This window comes from Sinocyclocheilus grahami, unplaced genomic scaffold (assembly GCF_001515645.1).
Source record: "Sinocyclocheilus grahami isolate Dianchi unplaced genomic scaffold, SAMN03320097.WGS_v1.1 scaffold635.1, whole genome shotgun sequence".
In the NCBI taxonomy this organism is placed as follows: Eukaryota; Metazoa; Chordata; class Actinopteri; order Cypriniformes; family Cyprinidae; genus Sinocyclocheilus; species Sinocyclocheilus grahami.
Genome location: NW_015505814.1, coordinates 300,172 through 314,998, shown reverse-complemented (window position 1 = coordinate 314,998; position 14,827 = coordinate 300,172). Strand labels below are relative to the sequence as shown.

The 14,827-nt window shown below is 38.0% G+C and overlaps 2 protein-coding genes across 2 annotated transcripts in view; both read right to left on the bottom strand.

The window, feature by feature from the left end:
* Window positions 1-3,715: 3,715 nt before the first annotated feature.
* Window positions 3,716-6,624, bottom strand: LOC107558200 (protocadherin Fat 1-like). The gene is made up of 2 exons (XM_016241821.1): window positions 6,536-6,624; window positions 3,716-5,336 (listed from the first exon to the last, which is right to left on the bottom strand). Exon 2 carries the CDS (start codon window positions 5,308-5,310, stop codon window positions 4,663-4,665), a length of 648 nt encoding a protein of 215 aa, XP_016097307.1. The 5' UTR covers window positions 5,311-5,336; window positions 6,536-6,624; the 3' UTR covers window positions 3,716-4,662.
* A 987-nt stretch (window positions 6,625-7,611) lies between these two features.
* LOC107558187 (protocadherin Fat 1-like) overlaps window positions 7,612-14,827 on the bottom strand; it is a 35,122-nt gene continuing 27,906 nt past the window's right edge. Inside the window, exons 16-22 of the mRNA XM_016241809.1 lie at window positions 12,407-13,229; window positions 12,191-12,322; window positions 11,336-11,493; window positions 10,053-10,509; window positions 9,809-9,962; window positions 9,014-9,124; window positions 7,612-7,657 (exon numbers count right to left, since the gene is read on the bottom strand). Coding sequence (XP_016097295.1) covers window positions 7,612-7,657; window positions 9,014-9,124; window positions 9,809-9,962; window positions 10,053-10,509; window positions 11,336-11,493; window positions 12,191-12,322; window positions 12,407-13,229 — 1,881 coding nt within the window. The remainder of the gene's footprint in view (window positions 7,658-9,013; window positions 9,125-9,808; window positions 9,963-10,052; window positions 10,510-11,335; window positions 11,494-12,190; window positions 12,323-12,406; window positions 13,230-14,827) is intronic.

Genomic DNA, 14,827 nt, shown 5'->3' with positions numbered 1-14,827 from the left:
AAAAAAGTAATCTGATTACGTAACTCGCATTACTTGTAATGAGTTACCCCCCAACACTGTAAACAACCATATTAAATGTTTTCATTTTAAAAATATTAATATGTGGTTCAGAAAACATGTCCATACTCTGAAAATCTTCACTGTATATTTGTTTATAATAATATAAAATATGCTATAAAACACAACCCTGACTCTTTTCATTTATATATGGTGCTGGTGGTTCCTCTTGGGATGAGGCAGGCACGGGGGTTTCCACCTTTGAATTGGCATGCACGGGTGCTTCCTCTGGGGACATGGTCGGAACAAATGCTTCCCCAGGGGATGAGGTATTCACTGGTGCACCTTTTGGAGTCTTGGTAGGCCCTGGTGGTCCCTTTGGGGGCCTTAGTGGCAAGGGTGTCAAGATGACATCTCTTGTTAGATAAAGCCTACTATTTTCAGGGATTTTCAGTTTTCCCTTCAGTCGGTGCCTGGTAGGCACAGGTGCTCCCTGCGAGGACCTGTCTGCCACGAGTGCTTCCTCAAAGGATGAGGTGGGCACAGGTGCTTCCTCTTGGGTCGAGGTGGGCACTGGTGCTTCCTCTTGGCCTGAGGTGGGTACTAGTGTTGCCTCTGGGAATGAGGCTGGCACAGGTGCTTCCTCTTGGGACGAGGTGGGCACAGGTCCTTCCTCTTGAGACAAGGTGGGCACAGGTGCTTCCTCTTGGGATGAGGTATGCACAGGCGTTTCCTCTGGGGACTTGGGGTGAACAGGTGCTTCCCAAGGGGATGAGGCAGGCACTGTTGCTTCTTTCAAAGTCTTCGCAGTAGTTGGGGCAAGGGTGTCAAGATGACATCCTTTGTTAAATAAAGCTTATTTATTTTAAATAAACAGGCTCTCCCTGTTGGTACTTAGGAGAAACAGGTACTCCTTGTGGGGCCTCCACTATTCCCCACCACTGGTCTGAAGTGAGGTCCCCGCACTCATTCTTCTTAGATGATGAGTACGATAGATCTTCCACCTCCATTACTGCCCACCACTGCCCTGCAAGGAGGGCCATGATGAGCTCATCAATGGGGCTGAAGTGCATGGTTGACATGCTCAGTATAGTGGACAAGTGTCTTTGCTGGTGGTAAGACAGATTATCCAGAAGAGATGCATAACTCTGAAATGCTATTTGTGTGTAACAATGAACTGTAAAACACTGTGAAGGAAAGAGAAGAGCTGTGTAAGCCCAGAAACTGGTTGCCTTAGTGTTTTAAAATTCAGATTTCTTTTCAATTTACTTATTAAAAGGGTCATAGGATGCCCATTTTCCAACAAGTTGATATGATTCTTTAGGGTCTTAATGAAAAGTCTGTAACATAGTTTGGTTAAAATTTCTCAATGGTAGTGTAAAAAACCTTTTTTTACCCTGTCAAAAACAGCTCTTTTCAGATCAAGCCGTTTTTGTAGCATTTTCCCTTCAGAAACAAATGTAATCCACTGCGAGTTCAGCGGCTCAGATGTCGGGAGTAAATGACGACTGCTATGTTCATTATTACATCCAACAATAGAACACCTCAATCGCTTAGGAGTCATTCTTCACTGTAAAAAAAATTCAGTGAAATTTATTGTAAAAAAACGGCAGCTGTGGTTGCCGGAATTTTACCATAAAAAATATACTGGGTGGATTTTATTTAATCCCTAAAAATGATATCCCCTTTTTCAAATCAGGCGTCACATGGACGAAGGCCGCTCCCACGATAGTTGATTGACACTTTATAACTGATATAAATTGGAAAAAAAGCTTGTCTTTTGCCCAGTAAATTTTGTATATTTAACAAGGTTAAGGAAGTCCATTATAAAATCCTTCACAAAATCTATCCCGTTAACTCTTCCATTACTAAATATTCTGACATTGATGAGAATTATTCATTTGTGGTCTTATAGAAGAAACAGCTGCCCATTTATTTTTTGATTGTAGCATTACTAACAAATTTTGGGTTGATTGAAGTTTTTATATTTTTGGCACTATGAATGAGGTGTACCATTTTGCCTTCAAAGATATTATTTGTTATTATGAAAACCCAAAACACGTTTCTTTTGAATATGTTGTTAATTTCTTTATTTTGTATGCAAAATTCTTTATCCATAAGCAAAAATTGTGCAAGTCCTTTTTGTGTCTTACACTTTTCCTTGCTGAATTCAACTCTGTAATTTAATCTCTTAGACTGATAAATAACAAAAAAAGTGAATTTTTTTTATTTTTTATGATGATGTGTTTAAAGACACGTTAACTTTATTATGATGCTTTTCTCTTCATGTGAGCTTAAACCCAGGTTTATCAAAGATTTTCCCTGATGTTTGTATTATATGTTTTCTGAAAAAAAAAAGAAAAAAAAAAGATTGTTGATTGACACGGCCTTCTTACCTTAGACCCGCCCTGAGTGAGCTGTAACAGTCCGACTGCCATTGTTTCGACGCTGGAGCAGGAGTAGACAAGAATGGCTCCTGAGCGATTGAGGGGTTTTGTTGTTAGATGTAATAATGAACATAACAATCGTCATTTACTCCCGACATCTGAGCAAGTAATCCAACAAAAGTGGATTACTTTTGTTTGTGAAGGGAATGCTCCCCCGACCTACCTAAATGTGTTTATGTTCGTGCGAATCATTCGTGATCCAGCTTCACTTACAGCAGAAGTGAGTATAAGGTTTATTTTTTATGAATCTTTGCAATAGCTGTTCCTAATAACATGCTAGTTAGCTAGTTTTGCGGCTAAATGCAGCCAAAGTAAGAGGGGCGGGTTCAGCAGAGCTCATTAGCATTTAAAGCAACATGCAAAAAACGGGTTGATTTCTGCAGAGCTGTTTTTGACAAGGTAAAAAGGGTGTTTTTTTTACACTACCATTGAGAAATGTTAACCAAAGTATGGTATACTCTTTTGTAGACTATATGTTATAGTCACTTAAATATGAATTGTTAACAGTATTTGTAGGAAGTATTGCAGGGTCACACGTTTCTTGCTAAATCAGTATCAATATTAAGAAAATATCATCTCTCTACAGCAGTTATACTGTAAGTTATGCTCAGAGTAGGCTTAATGCAGACTGTAGAGTATCATTGTAAAGAGGTCTTTACCAACAGTTATTTATTCTCTGATATAGTGTATGATGGCTTTACAATAATCAGCATTTACTAATAATTAACTATTTATTAACGGTCCCATTATCTCTAATAAACTGTGGAGATCTGTTTAGATTCATGTAATGAGTGGTCTGATTCTCTTGCTAATGTTCAGGCATTTTATTTGTGGTTAATTATGTTTTTTTGGGAAATGTGCCTAGCCAATTTATGTGCGACTAACACTCTTTATAGGATTTTGGCATGAGTATAGTAGTTCAGCTTGGAGAATGTTTAAGCATCAAAGAAAAGGGAAAAAAAACCCTGATTATTCTTGGATCAGTATATCATAAATAGATACCTTTATAAGGAGCAACAATGACCTGTTTTTTTAAGGGTCCCTAAAGATCATTCCAACTGTTTGTTTCAGACAGTCGCCTTCACTTTCTGACAGGAATAATGCATCTAAAATGCTATCAACACAGCATGTACTGCTCTAATCACAGATCAACACATTCAAGCATTGATCTCCCTTTATAAAAGTGAAGTATTTCAAGTTGAATATCTTGATTGTCCTGCCTAAGTGTCTTTGTGTGCATGAAAAGTAAATAAACGCATGCAAGACGAACACCCATTTTAGAGAATAATTTATTGCCAGTAGTAAAGCAGTTAAGCTAGTGGCAGTATTTAATAAAAATCATGAAACAAGACCATAGCATTGCTCACACAAACGCAGACCCTGAAAAAGTCACATGTCTGTGAATAATCTCGCACTATAAATATATTGGGTCCCATTTTCATGGTCAAAAAATAAAGATGTTCCAAAGTCACAATTTACAAAGAACAACAAAAAAAAACATAACACATCACAAGAATATGCAGACATCCTTTCAGAAATGAACATGTGTTGTAAAGATCACACATTCAAATCCTTGACATTTTTTTTATGTATTTTTAAAAATTATTTTCTTTGCTTGTGAATGGACATACAGTAAGGCTGATACACACCATTTGAGTTGGTAAACTACTTTTTCCTGTCTTTCTTTTTTGAAAAAAAAGCAAAAAATATCTACAAAAACCTAGTAAAACCTTGAAATCAAAACTGTACATTAAAATTTACATTACAAATGAATGAGGATTTGTATAAAAAATCAGTTTGATTTTGAAACTTGATGCTTGAAATGATGCTTGTCTCCCATTATCCATGACAATATATCAGTTATATTTTCTGTGTAAATTGTATATCTCAGCATGATCTTGTGCATGATGATCAACATATTATTTAATGGCACAGCCAAGTCTAATGTTCTCCCCAATACTGTTAAATAATAATAATAATATTAATAACTGCCCACAAGAGCTACTGGAGAGAACTCGTGTTTAAGCACGTCTTTTCAAAACCTCTTTTGGAGTGAGGTACAGATGTATACAATGTGTGCGTTTGGATGTTTGGCATTTACGTTAAGTGTAAGACTACGTTTGTGTACCGTGTATGTGGTGTGGTTATGGTTTGAACACACAGTCAGTCTCCTGTAGCAGGGTTTCATTTAGGCACTTTTGATATTCTGGATCCAGTGTCAGACTTCAGTATGCTGCTGCTGTTGAGAGTCCAGCGGCGGTATGATGAGCCTCTGAAACTGCGCTCCCTCCTCCTCTCCGCCGCTCTCATAATCGCTCATCATCACTTCTGACTCCTCGCAGCAGGCGGACATGTCCGAGCAGGACGCCGTGGACGTGTACAGCGAGAGCGACATGTTATCGGCAGCGGGGGGATCGAAGTCGCGGCCATAGCCCAGCGGGAAGCCTCCGTGCCGGTATCCTCCGGTGGAGGATGATGTGATGGTGCTGGTGGGGTTGGTCTGGGGTTCGGGGTCTGACGAGTAATGGTGGTGGGGTAGGAATTGGGTGAGGCTGTAGAGTTGGGGTAAGGGCGGTCGCTGGCGTACTCCAGATCCTCCGGGACTAGAGGGGGCGCTGTTTAACGCTCGCGTGGTGGGCTGCAATGTGCCGTAGCGATCCCCGTACTCCGGCACGGGTGGAGGAGGGGGCAAGTCGTCGTGGGAAGTAAAGGCATCGGGTGGAGGAGGGAAGTCGCTTTCAATGTCGTATCCGCCGGTATAGTAGTCCGTGTCCAACAGGGTGGGGTCACTGTAAATGGTGGGTGGGGCCTCCACTACCTCATACTGAGGAAATTCCTGGATTCCAGGAAGTTGAACACTCGGCATCCAGTCAGATGTGTCCCAATGATAGCCTGTCGGACAAAAATAATAGTAAGCAACACAGTGACAGGCCATAATACAAAAAACAAAAACAACAACAACAAAAAGATTAGATTAGGTTTTACACAAATAAGAAGGGCTGGGGTCAATATCAATTCAACTTCAGAGAGGTCAATTTTAGTTTTGAAAAAACTAAACAAAAAAGGCATTCATAACCCATTTTACTTAACATTAATGTAGTATAGAAATTAGAAGTTGAGCAGGAAATTATTGAAATAATGTCAGCCATAATCCTTTCTTATAACGCTTCTGTCGTTATTTGCTATAATTGACATAACTTTTATTACACTAATGTTAACTAACATTATGAAGATTTTTTTTATAATAACATGCACTATTGACAATAAAATAAAAAAAAGAATAAAATTAAAATGCATTATTATCAATAATTGAATTCAATAAAAATGAAAATATTTTTTTTTGCAAGCTGGGATAATGTGCAGGATTTCCTTGTTTCTATATTAAATAATAATAATAATAGTAATAACTTAATATAACAAATACACTATAATGTTAATGTCGACTTGAAATTGACCTAAAATTAACAGAAAATCTTTCAATGCAAATGTTTTTTGTCAAATGTTAATTTGTGTTTTGTTAAAATGTTAAAAATGTTTTCTGTGCACTAACTGAAGTTGAACTGACTTCAACCCTTCATAAACCAAACAGTTAATACCAGCCAGGTCATTTAAAACCAGCATGCAATGTCAGTATCACACCAAAACAATGCAGATCATTCAGAGTGCACACAAATACACACATCACACATGTACAGTAACTCAGAATATGTCTATTGTTTGTAGATTTACAAAACAACCATGACAAAATATGACAATTAGTCAATACTTTCAAAGATTAATTTGTAAACATTATATTATTAGGGAGGATGTTTTAAGGTTACTATTATAGAGCAGTTTGAGGGAATTTCAGGGAGACAATACCATGTTTAACTGGGAAAACAAAAAACTTTTTGTGATGAAAAGCTGTGACAAAAATGGCACAATATCCAATTATTTCTAACGCTACCAAAAGAAGTGAGTTTATTTCAGACTATTTTTGTCACAGATTTTGTGGACATGCAGAGTTTTGTTATATTGAAGGGGGTACCCAAGCCAAAATGAAATCAAATGGAAAGGCATCAGGCAAACTGTACAAAATAAAAATAAATCACCTCTTGGGTTCTTGTGTTCATGAGCCGAGAATGACTCTTTAGATAAAAAGCAAACAGAATTGCATAGAAAAGAGAGAAAGAGAAAATGTCAAATAATAGGAGACCGAAGAACACTCTGGAAAAAAAAGAGTGCAGTACAAGGTGGATACAAATGTAAGAGCCATGAAGTTATGAGACGATCTTCATGCCATTTGCTTGCACAGAAACATTTCATATCACAGTATGGTGGGAAGGTGAAATCAGCCTTGGAAAGACTGCAATTTTCCATCTCAAATGAGCTGAACAATCATGTGCCACTGAAATCAAATGAGGCACTTGATTGGCTAATGATGCATTTGATAGAAGATGTGATCGGTCATTTTTAATTTCTTTTGTCTTTCTAGATGTGATATGGGTGAAGAAAATGGCATTTTGGATACTTAAAGTTGGTTAGTTCACCCCAAAATTAAAATTAGGCTGCGTTTTACTCACCCCCGAGGCATCCTAGGTGTATATGACTTTCTTCTTTAATCCAGTCGGAGTTATATTAAAAATTGTCTTTGATCTTTCAAGCTCTTTCGTTGCACTCAGCGGGTGTTGCATTGCTTCTGTCCAAAAGACGTTAAATAAAAAGCACCTTTCCATAAAAAAAGTGTCTCACACGGCTCCAGGGGGTGAACGAAGGCCTCCTGACGTAATAATCGTAATAAACGTAATAATCACTTGAATCTAGCTTGCGCTCACTGTTGTAAAATGGATTATGCATTGAGAATTTCACAGGGCCTTTAATGATCGCTTCCTTCCACCGTGGGCGAGTGTTCACTTACGAGCAGGCCTCTATTTAAAACCTTGCTCTGTGTCTGTGGTGAGATTTGATCCAAATGGGCGCTGAAGCCCCAGTGCAGCGATAAGGAAGAGAGAGAGAAACGACATAACACATGACCCAAAAACATAACACCCTTTACACTCGGTTACATCAGTAAAATAAAGACAGAGTTAGCAGATGTTCAGAAAAAAAACCCTATGAAAACATGATAAACTATCTGTCAACTGAAAAAGAGCATGCAAGACATTTCGACTATGTTTGGAATAGAATACTAGTACTGTTTCACTTTCAGACACTCATCTACATCACTGAGGCACCTAAACTCACACACACATAAACTGTACAGTAAATGCACAGCTGCAGACTCAACCTACACTATCATTCAAAAGTTTTTTGACATGTTTTTGAAAGAAGTCTCTTATACTTGCCAAGGTTGCATTTACTTGACCAAAAATAGAGTAGAAACAGTGGTATTATGAAATATGACCATTTTAAATAACTGTTTTCCTTTTGAATATATTTTAAGATGTAATTTATTTAATGTATTGCAAAACTTTCAGCAGCCCACGACACCTCAGAAATCATTCTAACATCCTGATTTGGCGCTCAAGAAACTTTTTTTTTTTTACATTTTTTTATAATTATCAATGTTGAAAACATTGCTGCCTAATATTTTTGAGGAAACTGTCATTCATTTTTTTCAGAATTTCTCAATGAATAGAAAGTTCAAAAGAACAGCATTTATTTGAAATGGAACTCTTTTATAAATGTCAGTATAATTACTGACACTATGAAGCAATTTAATGCATCACTGCTGAATAGAAATATTAATTTCTTTCATTTAAAAAATTCTCATCTAGGTACATCTCAGTCGAAGTAGCATCTCATAAAGAAGCTCTTCATGATGCCCATTTGATATATTTAATTGAGTTTCACAGGTTTATTAGATGGGTCAAAAAGATGTACCTGTCTCCTTGGAAACTTCAGACACTCATCTACATCACTGAGGCACCTAAACTCACACACACATAAACTGTACAGTAAATGCACAGCTGCAGACTCAACCTACACTATCATTCAAAAGTTTTTTGACATGTTTTTGAAAGAAGTCTCTTATGCTTGCCAAGGTTGCATTTACTTGACCAAAAATAGAGTAGAAACAGTAATATTATGAAATATGACCATTTTAAATAACTGTTTTCCTTTTGAATATATTTTAAGATGTAATTTATTTAATGTATTGCAGAAGTTTCAGCAGCCCACGACACCTCATAAATCATTCTAACATCCTGATTTGGCGCTCAAGAAACTTTTACATTACATTACATTACTTACATTTTTTTTATAATTATCAATGTTGAAAACATTGCTGCCTAATATTTTTGAGGAAACTGTCATTCATTTTTTTCAGAATTTCTCAATGAATAGAAAGTTCAAAAGAACAGCATTTATTTGAAATGGAACTCTTTTATAAATGTCAGTATAATTACTGACACTATGAATCAATTTAATGCATCACTGCTGAATAGAAATATTAATTTCTTTCATTTAAAAAATTCTCATCTAGGTACATCTCAGTCGAAGTAGCATCTCATAAAGAAGCTCTTCATGATGCCCATTTGATATATTTAATTGAGTTTCACAGGTTTATTAGATGGGTCAAAAAGATGTACCTGTCTCCTTGGAAACCTTGTTCACACTCACACACGGGACCATCCAGGCTATCAATGCACTTGCCGCTGTTCTTACACGGGTTGTCTGTGCAGTATGGACCCAGCTGACACCTGATAGAAAATTACAAAGAGCCAAAATGTCATTCAGAAACTTCACAAACACACAACTTTAGATAAACTTTAAATAAGAAAAACTTTGTTTGGATAGTTTTTAATTGCAGTAGAAATTTCTCAAAGAGAAAATTGATTCTGTCTTACTGAATTAAATTTGATTATCAATCACATCACCTCCCAAAGCTTCTGATTAAATTTCCAATTTAATAGGAATTACTGAGAAAGCCGCATGGATTTCTGAAGTATTTTTCTTTAGTTTGAGTCAGATCATGCATATTAATGAAGTTTAATTAATGAAAATATTGACAGAGCTTACATTCTGATTTGGCTAAATATCTGGACTATACTCAATGACATTAAAATGGAGAAAGAACAAATTAAATTAAATAAACTTAAAAAAATGTTCAGACAAACAGAGGAACAGGATGTAATGCTATGGGGTCAAAGAAAAAAAATCTATTTAATTAAAAGTATTTGGAACAAATGAGTCATTTAACATTTAAAATGAAAATGAATGAAAAGTAGACACATTTATCTGCTAACAGAGTCAGCAAAAAAGAAAGATAGCACAATCACATGTTTAGAGCAAACTATTTTTCTAAATTTAAAGCAATCTGAACACTATACAGGTTGCTCAACTGTCCGAATAATTTCTGTGGTCACATGCGCATGTGTTCTCACCGTTGCCCAGAGTACTGTCCTCTGCACTGGCAGTAGAAGTCTCCTCCTCTTGGGATACATGTGCCTCCATAGAGGCAGGGGTTAGAGGCACAGGGGCTGATCGTGACTTCACAGTGAGTGCCCATGAACGCAGCGGTGCACTTACAGAAATACCCTACAACACACAATAAAGCACAGCACATTAGCCAGTCCTATATTTGAATGAACTACAATTACAAAAATTCAGAAAAAACACCATGCATACCTCCATTAGGCAGTGATGAACATGTGCCTCCATTAGTGCAGGGGTTACTGGAGCAGCCTTGGACTGGAGGAGCCAAGCTGCATCCGGGAGCCGCCTCAACCAGCTCCTCCAGGACGGAGTGAACCCCTCGAACCTGAGACAGCGGCAGCTCCCTCCCATTAAACACAATCCCCTCCAGACAACCCCGCAGCCCATTTACCACAAGTCTTCCTGAGCCGGACGCCGGCCGTGCATGACCCCCAAAGTACATGCTGGTGTCCAGGTTGAGTGTGCGCAGAGTTCCTGGAGCAGTGCCAGATGCAGCGTGGACCTGATCTAGGACCAGTCTAGCGTAGTTGCCATCTACCTCGAGAGAGACAGTGTGCCACTCTCCATCACTGACCTGGGTACTGTGCACGGACACCACACCAGGACCACTGCCGCAGTCGAACTTGTACTGCAGGCGGCCGTTCACAATCTGAAACAAACACACACAGTCTTGTCTTTCATGCTGACCCTATATTAAAATGACAAACATCTGGAGTCAATTAAAATATTTAGTGTTTCAAGTCAAATCCACATTCACTATTGACAGTCAAAATATTTTAAATAATTATTTATATATTGTTATTACATTTCTTAAAAATAAACTGATAAATAATTCTTAAAATATAATTATATTTATAAAATAATATAAATCAGCTTATGTGAACCTGTCCTTTTAAGTTGCATGTTGTATGTATAAATATATAAATGGGTATCTCTCAAAACCTAGTAAGTCACCTAAATGGACAAACCAAGGCAAATGCAATGTTTTTGGGCATTATGTGCAAGGTTTTATTTTTGCACATTTTTGGGCATCATAGGCATATTCTGTGTCAGCATCTTTTTTGGACTGAAAACAAGCTTATGATGGCCAAAATGTGTGCCTATAAAAGTTATTGTCTAAGTAGGCAGTTTATTAGTTACTTTTAAACAGCCAAAAAGATGACTCTGTGAAGTACTTCAGGTGTGATATTGTAGTATTCCGGCAGTTAAATTGTTTCAACAGATGAAATGAGGAATGATTCTTCAGGGATAAGCAGAATCAGATTATTATTATAATGTAACAGCAGGGAGATGACACTGCTTGCATTTCAGTCCCAGACTCCTTTGCTCTTTCTGTCAGTTGTGTGGTTTTCCCTCACCAAATTGCAATGCATGAGAAAGAGCTCCCCTCTCTTCTCCCAGCTCCAGAATAACTCCTTTTCTGTTCTCTTCTCTTTTTTTTGGAAGGACTGAAGGGGTTAAGAGCACACACTCACCTCCAGTATGCTGTAGTCTGTGCCTTTGGCGTACATGACAGTGGCGTGAGTGGAGAACGTTCGCAGTCTGAGGGATAGCTTCATTTCTTCCTTATTCTCGTTCTCCATTAGCCTGTACCGTGCATATCCATTTCCGCTGAATGTTAGGGACTGACGCTCTACAACACAGAGAGCAAACCAAAACAAATTATAAGTGATGCTATCATAATGTCCACAGCCAACAATATGTTTTGAATGCAGCAATAATAAATGTCCACTTCATGCACAAAATGTTACTGCTTGAAATGCTGCAAAACACAAACCATTCATAATTCAGCATGCAATGACATCAGTGCGATTTGAAACCGCTAACAAGGAAATCAGTGTGGTTGAAATGTCATCCTGGGTGGTTTCTTATTGGCTTACTGGTTTATTATTGTGAACTAAAACTAAAACCATAATAAAACATTTTCATTACTTAAAATAAAATAGTCATTAACTAAAATAAAATATTATATTCTATATATATATATATATATATATACACACACACACACACATTTCAGCTAGTCGCAAAGGCAACATTTCTCATTTTCGTATAGTTTTAGCTGGAGTACTAAAACAAAAAAAAACAGTAAATATGACAAAATACAACAAAATTACTAAAACTTTCAAATTAAAATAAAAACAGAAATGTAGAAAGTAAGGGTTATTTACTATTTTATAATAGTAATTATTATAGGTAATTTACTATATTTTTTGTCCATAGCACAAAAATAGCAGGATGAGTTATGTAAATTGGGCCTTCAATATGGTGCTTCAATAAAGTGTGAGTTGCACTAAGCTGTGTGACAGCACATAGATGTGTGTTCATACCTGAGCACTCTTCCTGTTTTCCCTCAGGACAGATGCATTTGAATTTGGTGTGTATGGGGTCTTCTACACACTCCATGCCATCAGGACAGGGGCTTGCCTCACAGAGTTTACTCAGGACAGGACACTCAGCTCCTATAATCACACATAAAGGGTTAACATCACTCTAGACTGAAAGTGAAATATATGGAATATTCTGTGGTTGTATATTCGTGTTACCTTCACAGAGACATTTGGATGTGCGCATGTGACGTGGCGTAACAAAACTAATCCTAGCCGTGCTGTAGGCTGACACTGCTCCCGTCTCCAAGGAAACCGTCTCTTGGCAGTAACTAAGAGGACAGTCCAAACCGGCACAGAGTTTCTTCACAACTCGTACAATACGGACTCCAGTCATCTCTTCGATTACCCCAACGGAGGCATTCAGCTTCCTGTACACCACTTCCTGGGGCTGGAATGGACTTCCTGACCTTTCTAGAGCTAGAAGTACTTCCAGGTCACCGGAGGCATCAGCAGCAGGTTGCAAGCTGACTAACTGCACGTCTCCGCGTCTGACACCGGCGATATTCCGCAAAGCCCGCAAAAAGTTACGCCAATAATCTCCGATAAACTCCTCCGGCGCTATTGCAGAGAAACGCACAGCGATGGAGTTATTGAGTGCTTGTGCTGTTGCCTGTCGTACGTGAATATTGACTCGGGCAGCAGCAGTAAAGCGACCATCTGTCACTGTAATGTTAAGGACGTATTGACCAGCATCCAGATTCCCACGGGCCACGAGTTTCCCATCAGCGGGGGAGACGGAGAAGAGGCCAGAGTTTTCAGAGGTGGAGGAAATATCAGGTGCGAGGCTGTAGGTTAGAGTGTCATAAACATCCTGATCGGTGGCGTGGATTTTACCCAGGACCCCACCTGAATATTCATCTGTTGCTGTGGTGATAAAGATGTCCAGGGGAAGAATGACAGGAGGGTAGATGCTCTCCTCGATCAAACGTACACTCACAAACGCCGTGGAGACCAATGGTGGGCGACCGCTGTCCGTTACCTAGGACAAAAGAGTCAAGAGATTTAGGATTCAGAATTGCAACAATTAGAAATCATTAGTTTCATACTTTCATACTAATATTTGGGGTTTGGGCATCAAATCCCCAATGCTAATTTTAAACAATAGTAACACTGATGTTTGTCTTAAAAAGCACTAGTATTTACAGAAGGAAGAATTTGAGAAAGGAGTCTAATTTCAAAACACAACTGTTTTCATACCTCTTATGCTATATCTCACTTTACAGTTCAGAACAGCAAGTATTTGGGCGACCGCTGTCCGTTACCTAGGACAAAGGAGTCAAGAGATTTAGGATTCAGAATTGCAACAATTAGAAATCATTAGTTTCATACTTAGACGTCAAGGTTTAATATTTGGGGTTTGGGCATCAAATCCCCAATGCTAATTTTAAACAATAGTAACACTGATGTTTGTCTTAAAAAGCACTAGTATTTACAGAAGGAAGAATTTGAGAAAGGAGTCTAATTTCAAATCACAACTGTTTTCATACCTCTTATGCTATATCTCACTTTACAGTTCAGAACAGCAAGTATCATAAATGTTGTTAACTAAAACAATACACTATTAGTCATATAACATATGGTGCCAAATCATCAGCTTAAGTCAGCTGTTTGAAGTGTAATTGAGTATTTGGGCAGAACGTCTTTGCACATGTTGTATGGAGAGACTGATGATAAGTGCCAGTCACAGTCAGTAGAGGGAGCACTTGAGCCTGGATTTACTCTTGTAGCAATGGACAACTGCACAAGTTTGAGGCTGGCTCATGTCCTTCCTCTTTTACCAATCACTTTGCCTCCCATTTCACTATCCCTATTGATTTCCCGGAGTTATTTTATAAAACAGGTGTCATTTGTAGCCCTAATAAAAACACACAGAAAAGTTTAGCAGTGATTAAATTAATTTATTTAAAAAAAATGTTTTTTTTTAATTGATGAAAACTCAATATATGGAAATAAAAGAACATGCATTTAGAGAATCACCTTATCAAAATGGAAAAGGGACCCATAGAATGACCTACTGAACAAAGGAAACGGTACACCTAAAAGAAGATGAGACTGGGAAAGAGACTGCTGTAATCATTTTCTTACGGGCCCTCTCCTCTGCTAAGGTTTTCATGGCTGCTCCTTCATACTCTATTGCACATGCCAGGCCCATGTGGGGAATACTGAACAAGCAACACCTCAGCTCTACAGATCATCTATCCCTTCATACCTCCAGCAGCCCTAATAAAAACACACAGAAAAGTTGAGCAGTGAATAGCCTATGCCATTTTTTTCTAAATACGTCAATAAGAAATTAGTAACTACAAAATTAATTTATTAAAAAAAATTTTTTTTTTAATTGATGAAAACTCAATATATGGAAATAAAAGAACATGCATTTAGAGAATCACCTTATCAAAATGGAAAAGGGACCCATAGAATGACCTCCTACTGAACAAAGGAAACGGTACACCTAAAAGAAGATGAGACTGGGAAAGAGACTGCTCAATCATTTTCTTATGGGCCCTCTCCTCTGCTAAGGTTTTCATGGCTGCTCCTTCATACTCTATTGCACATGCCAGGCCCATGTGGGGAATA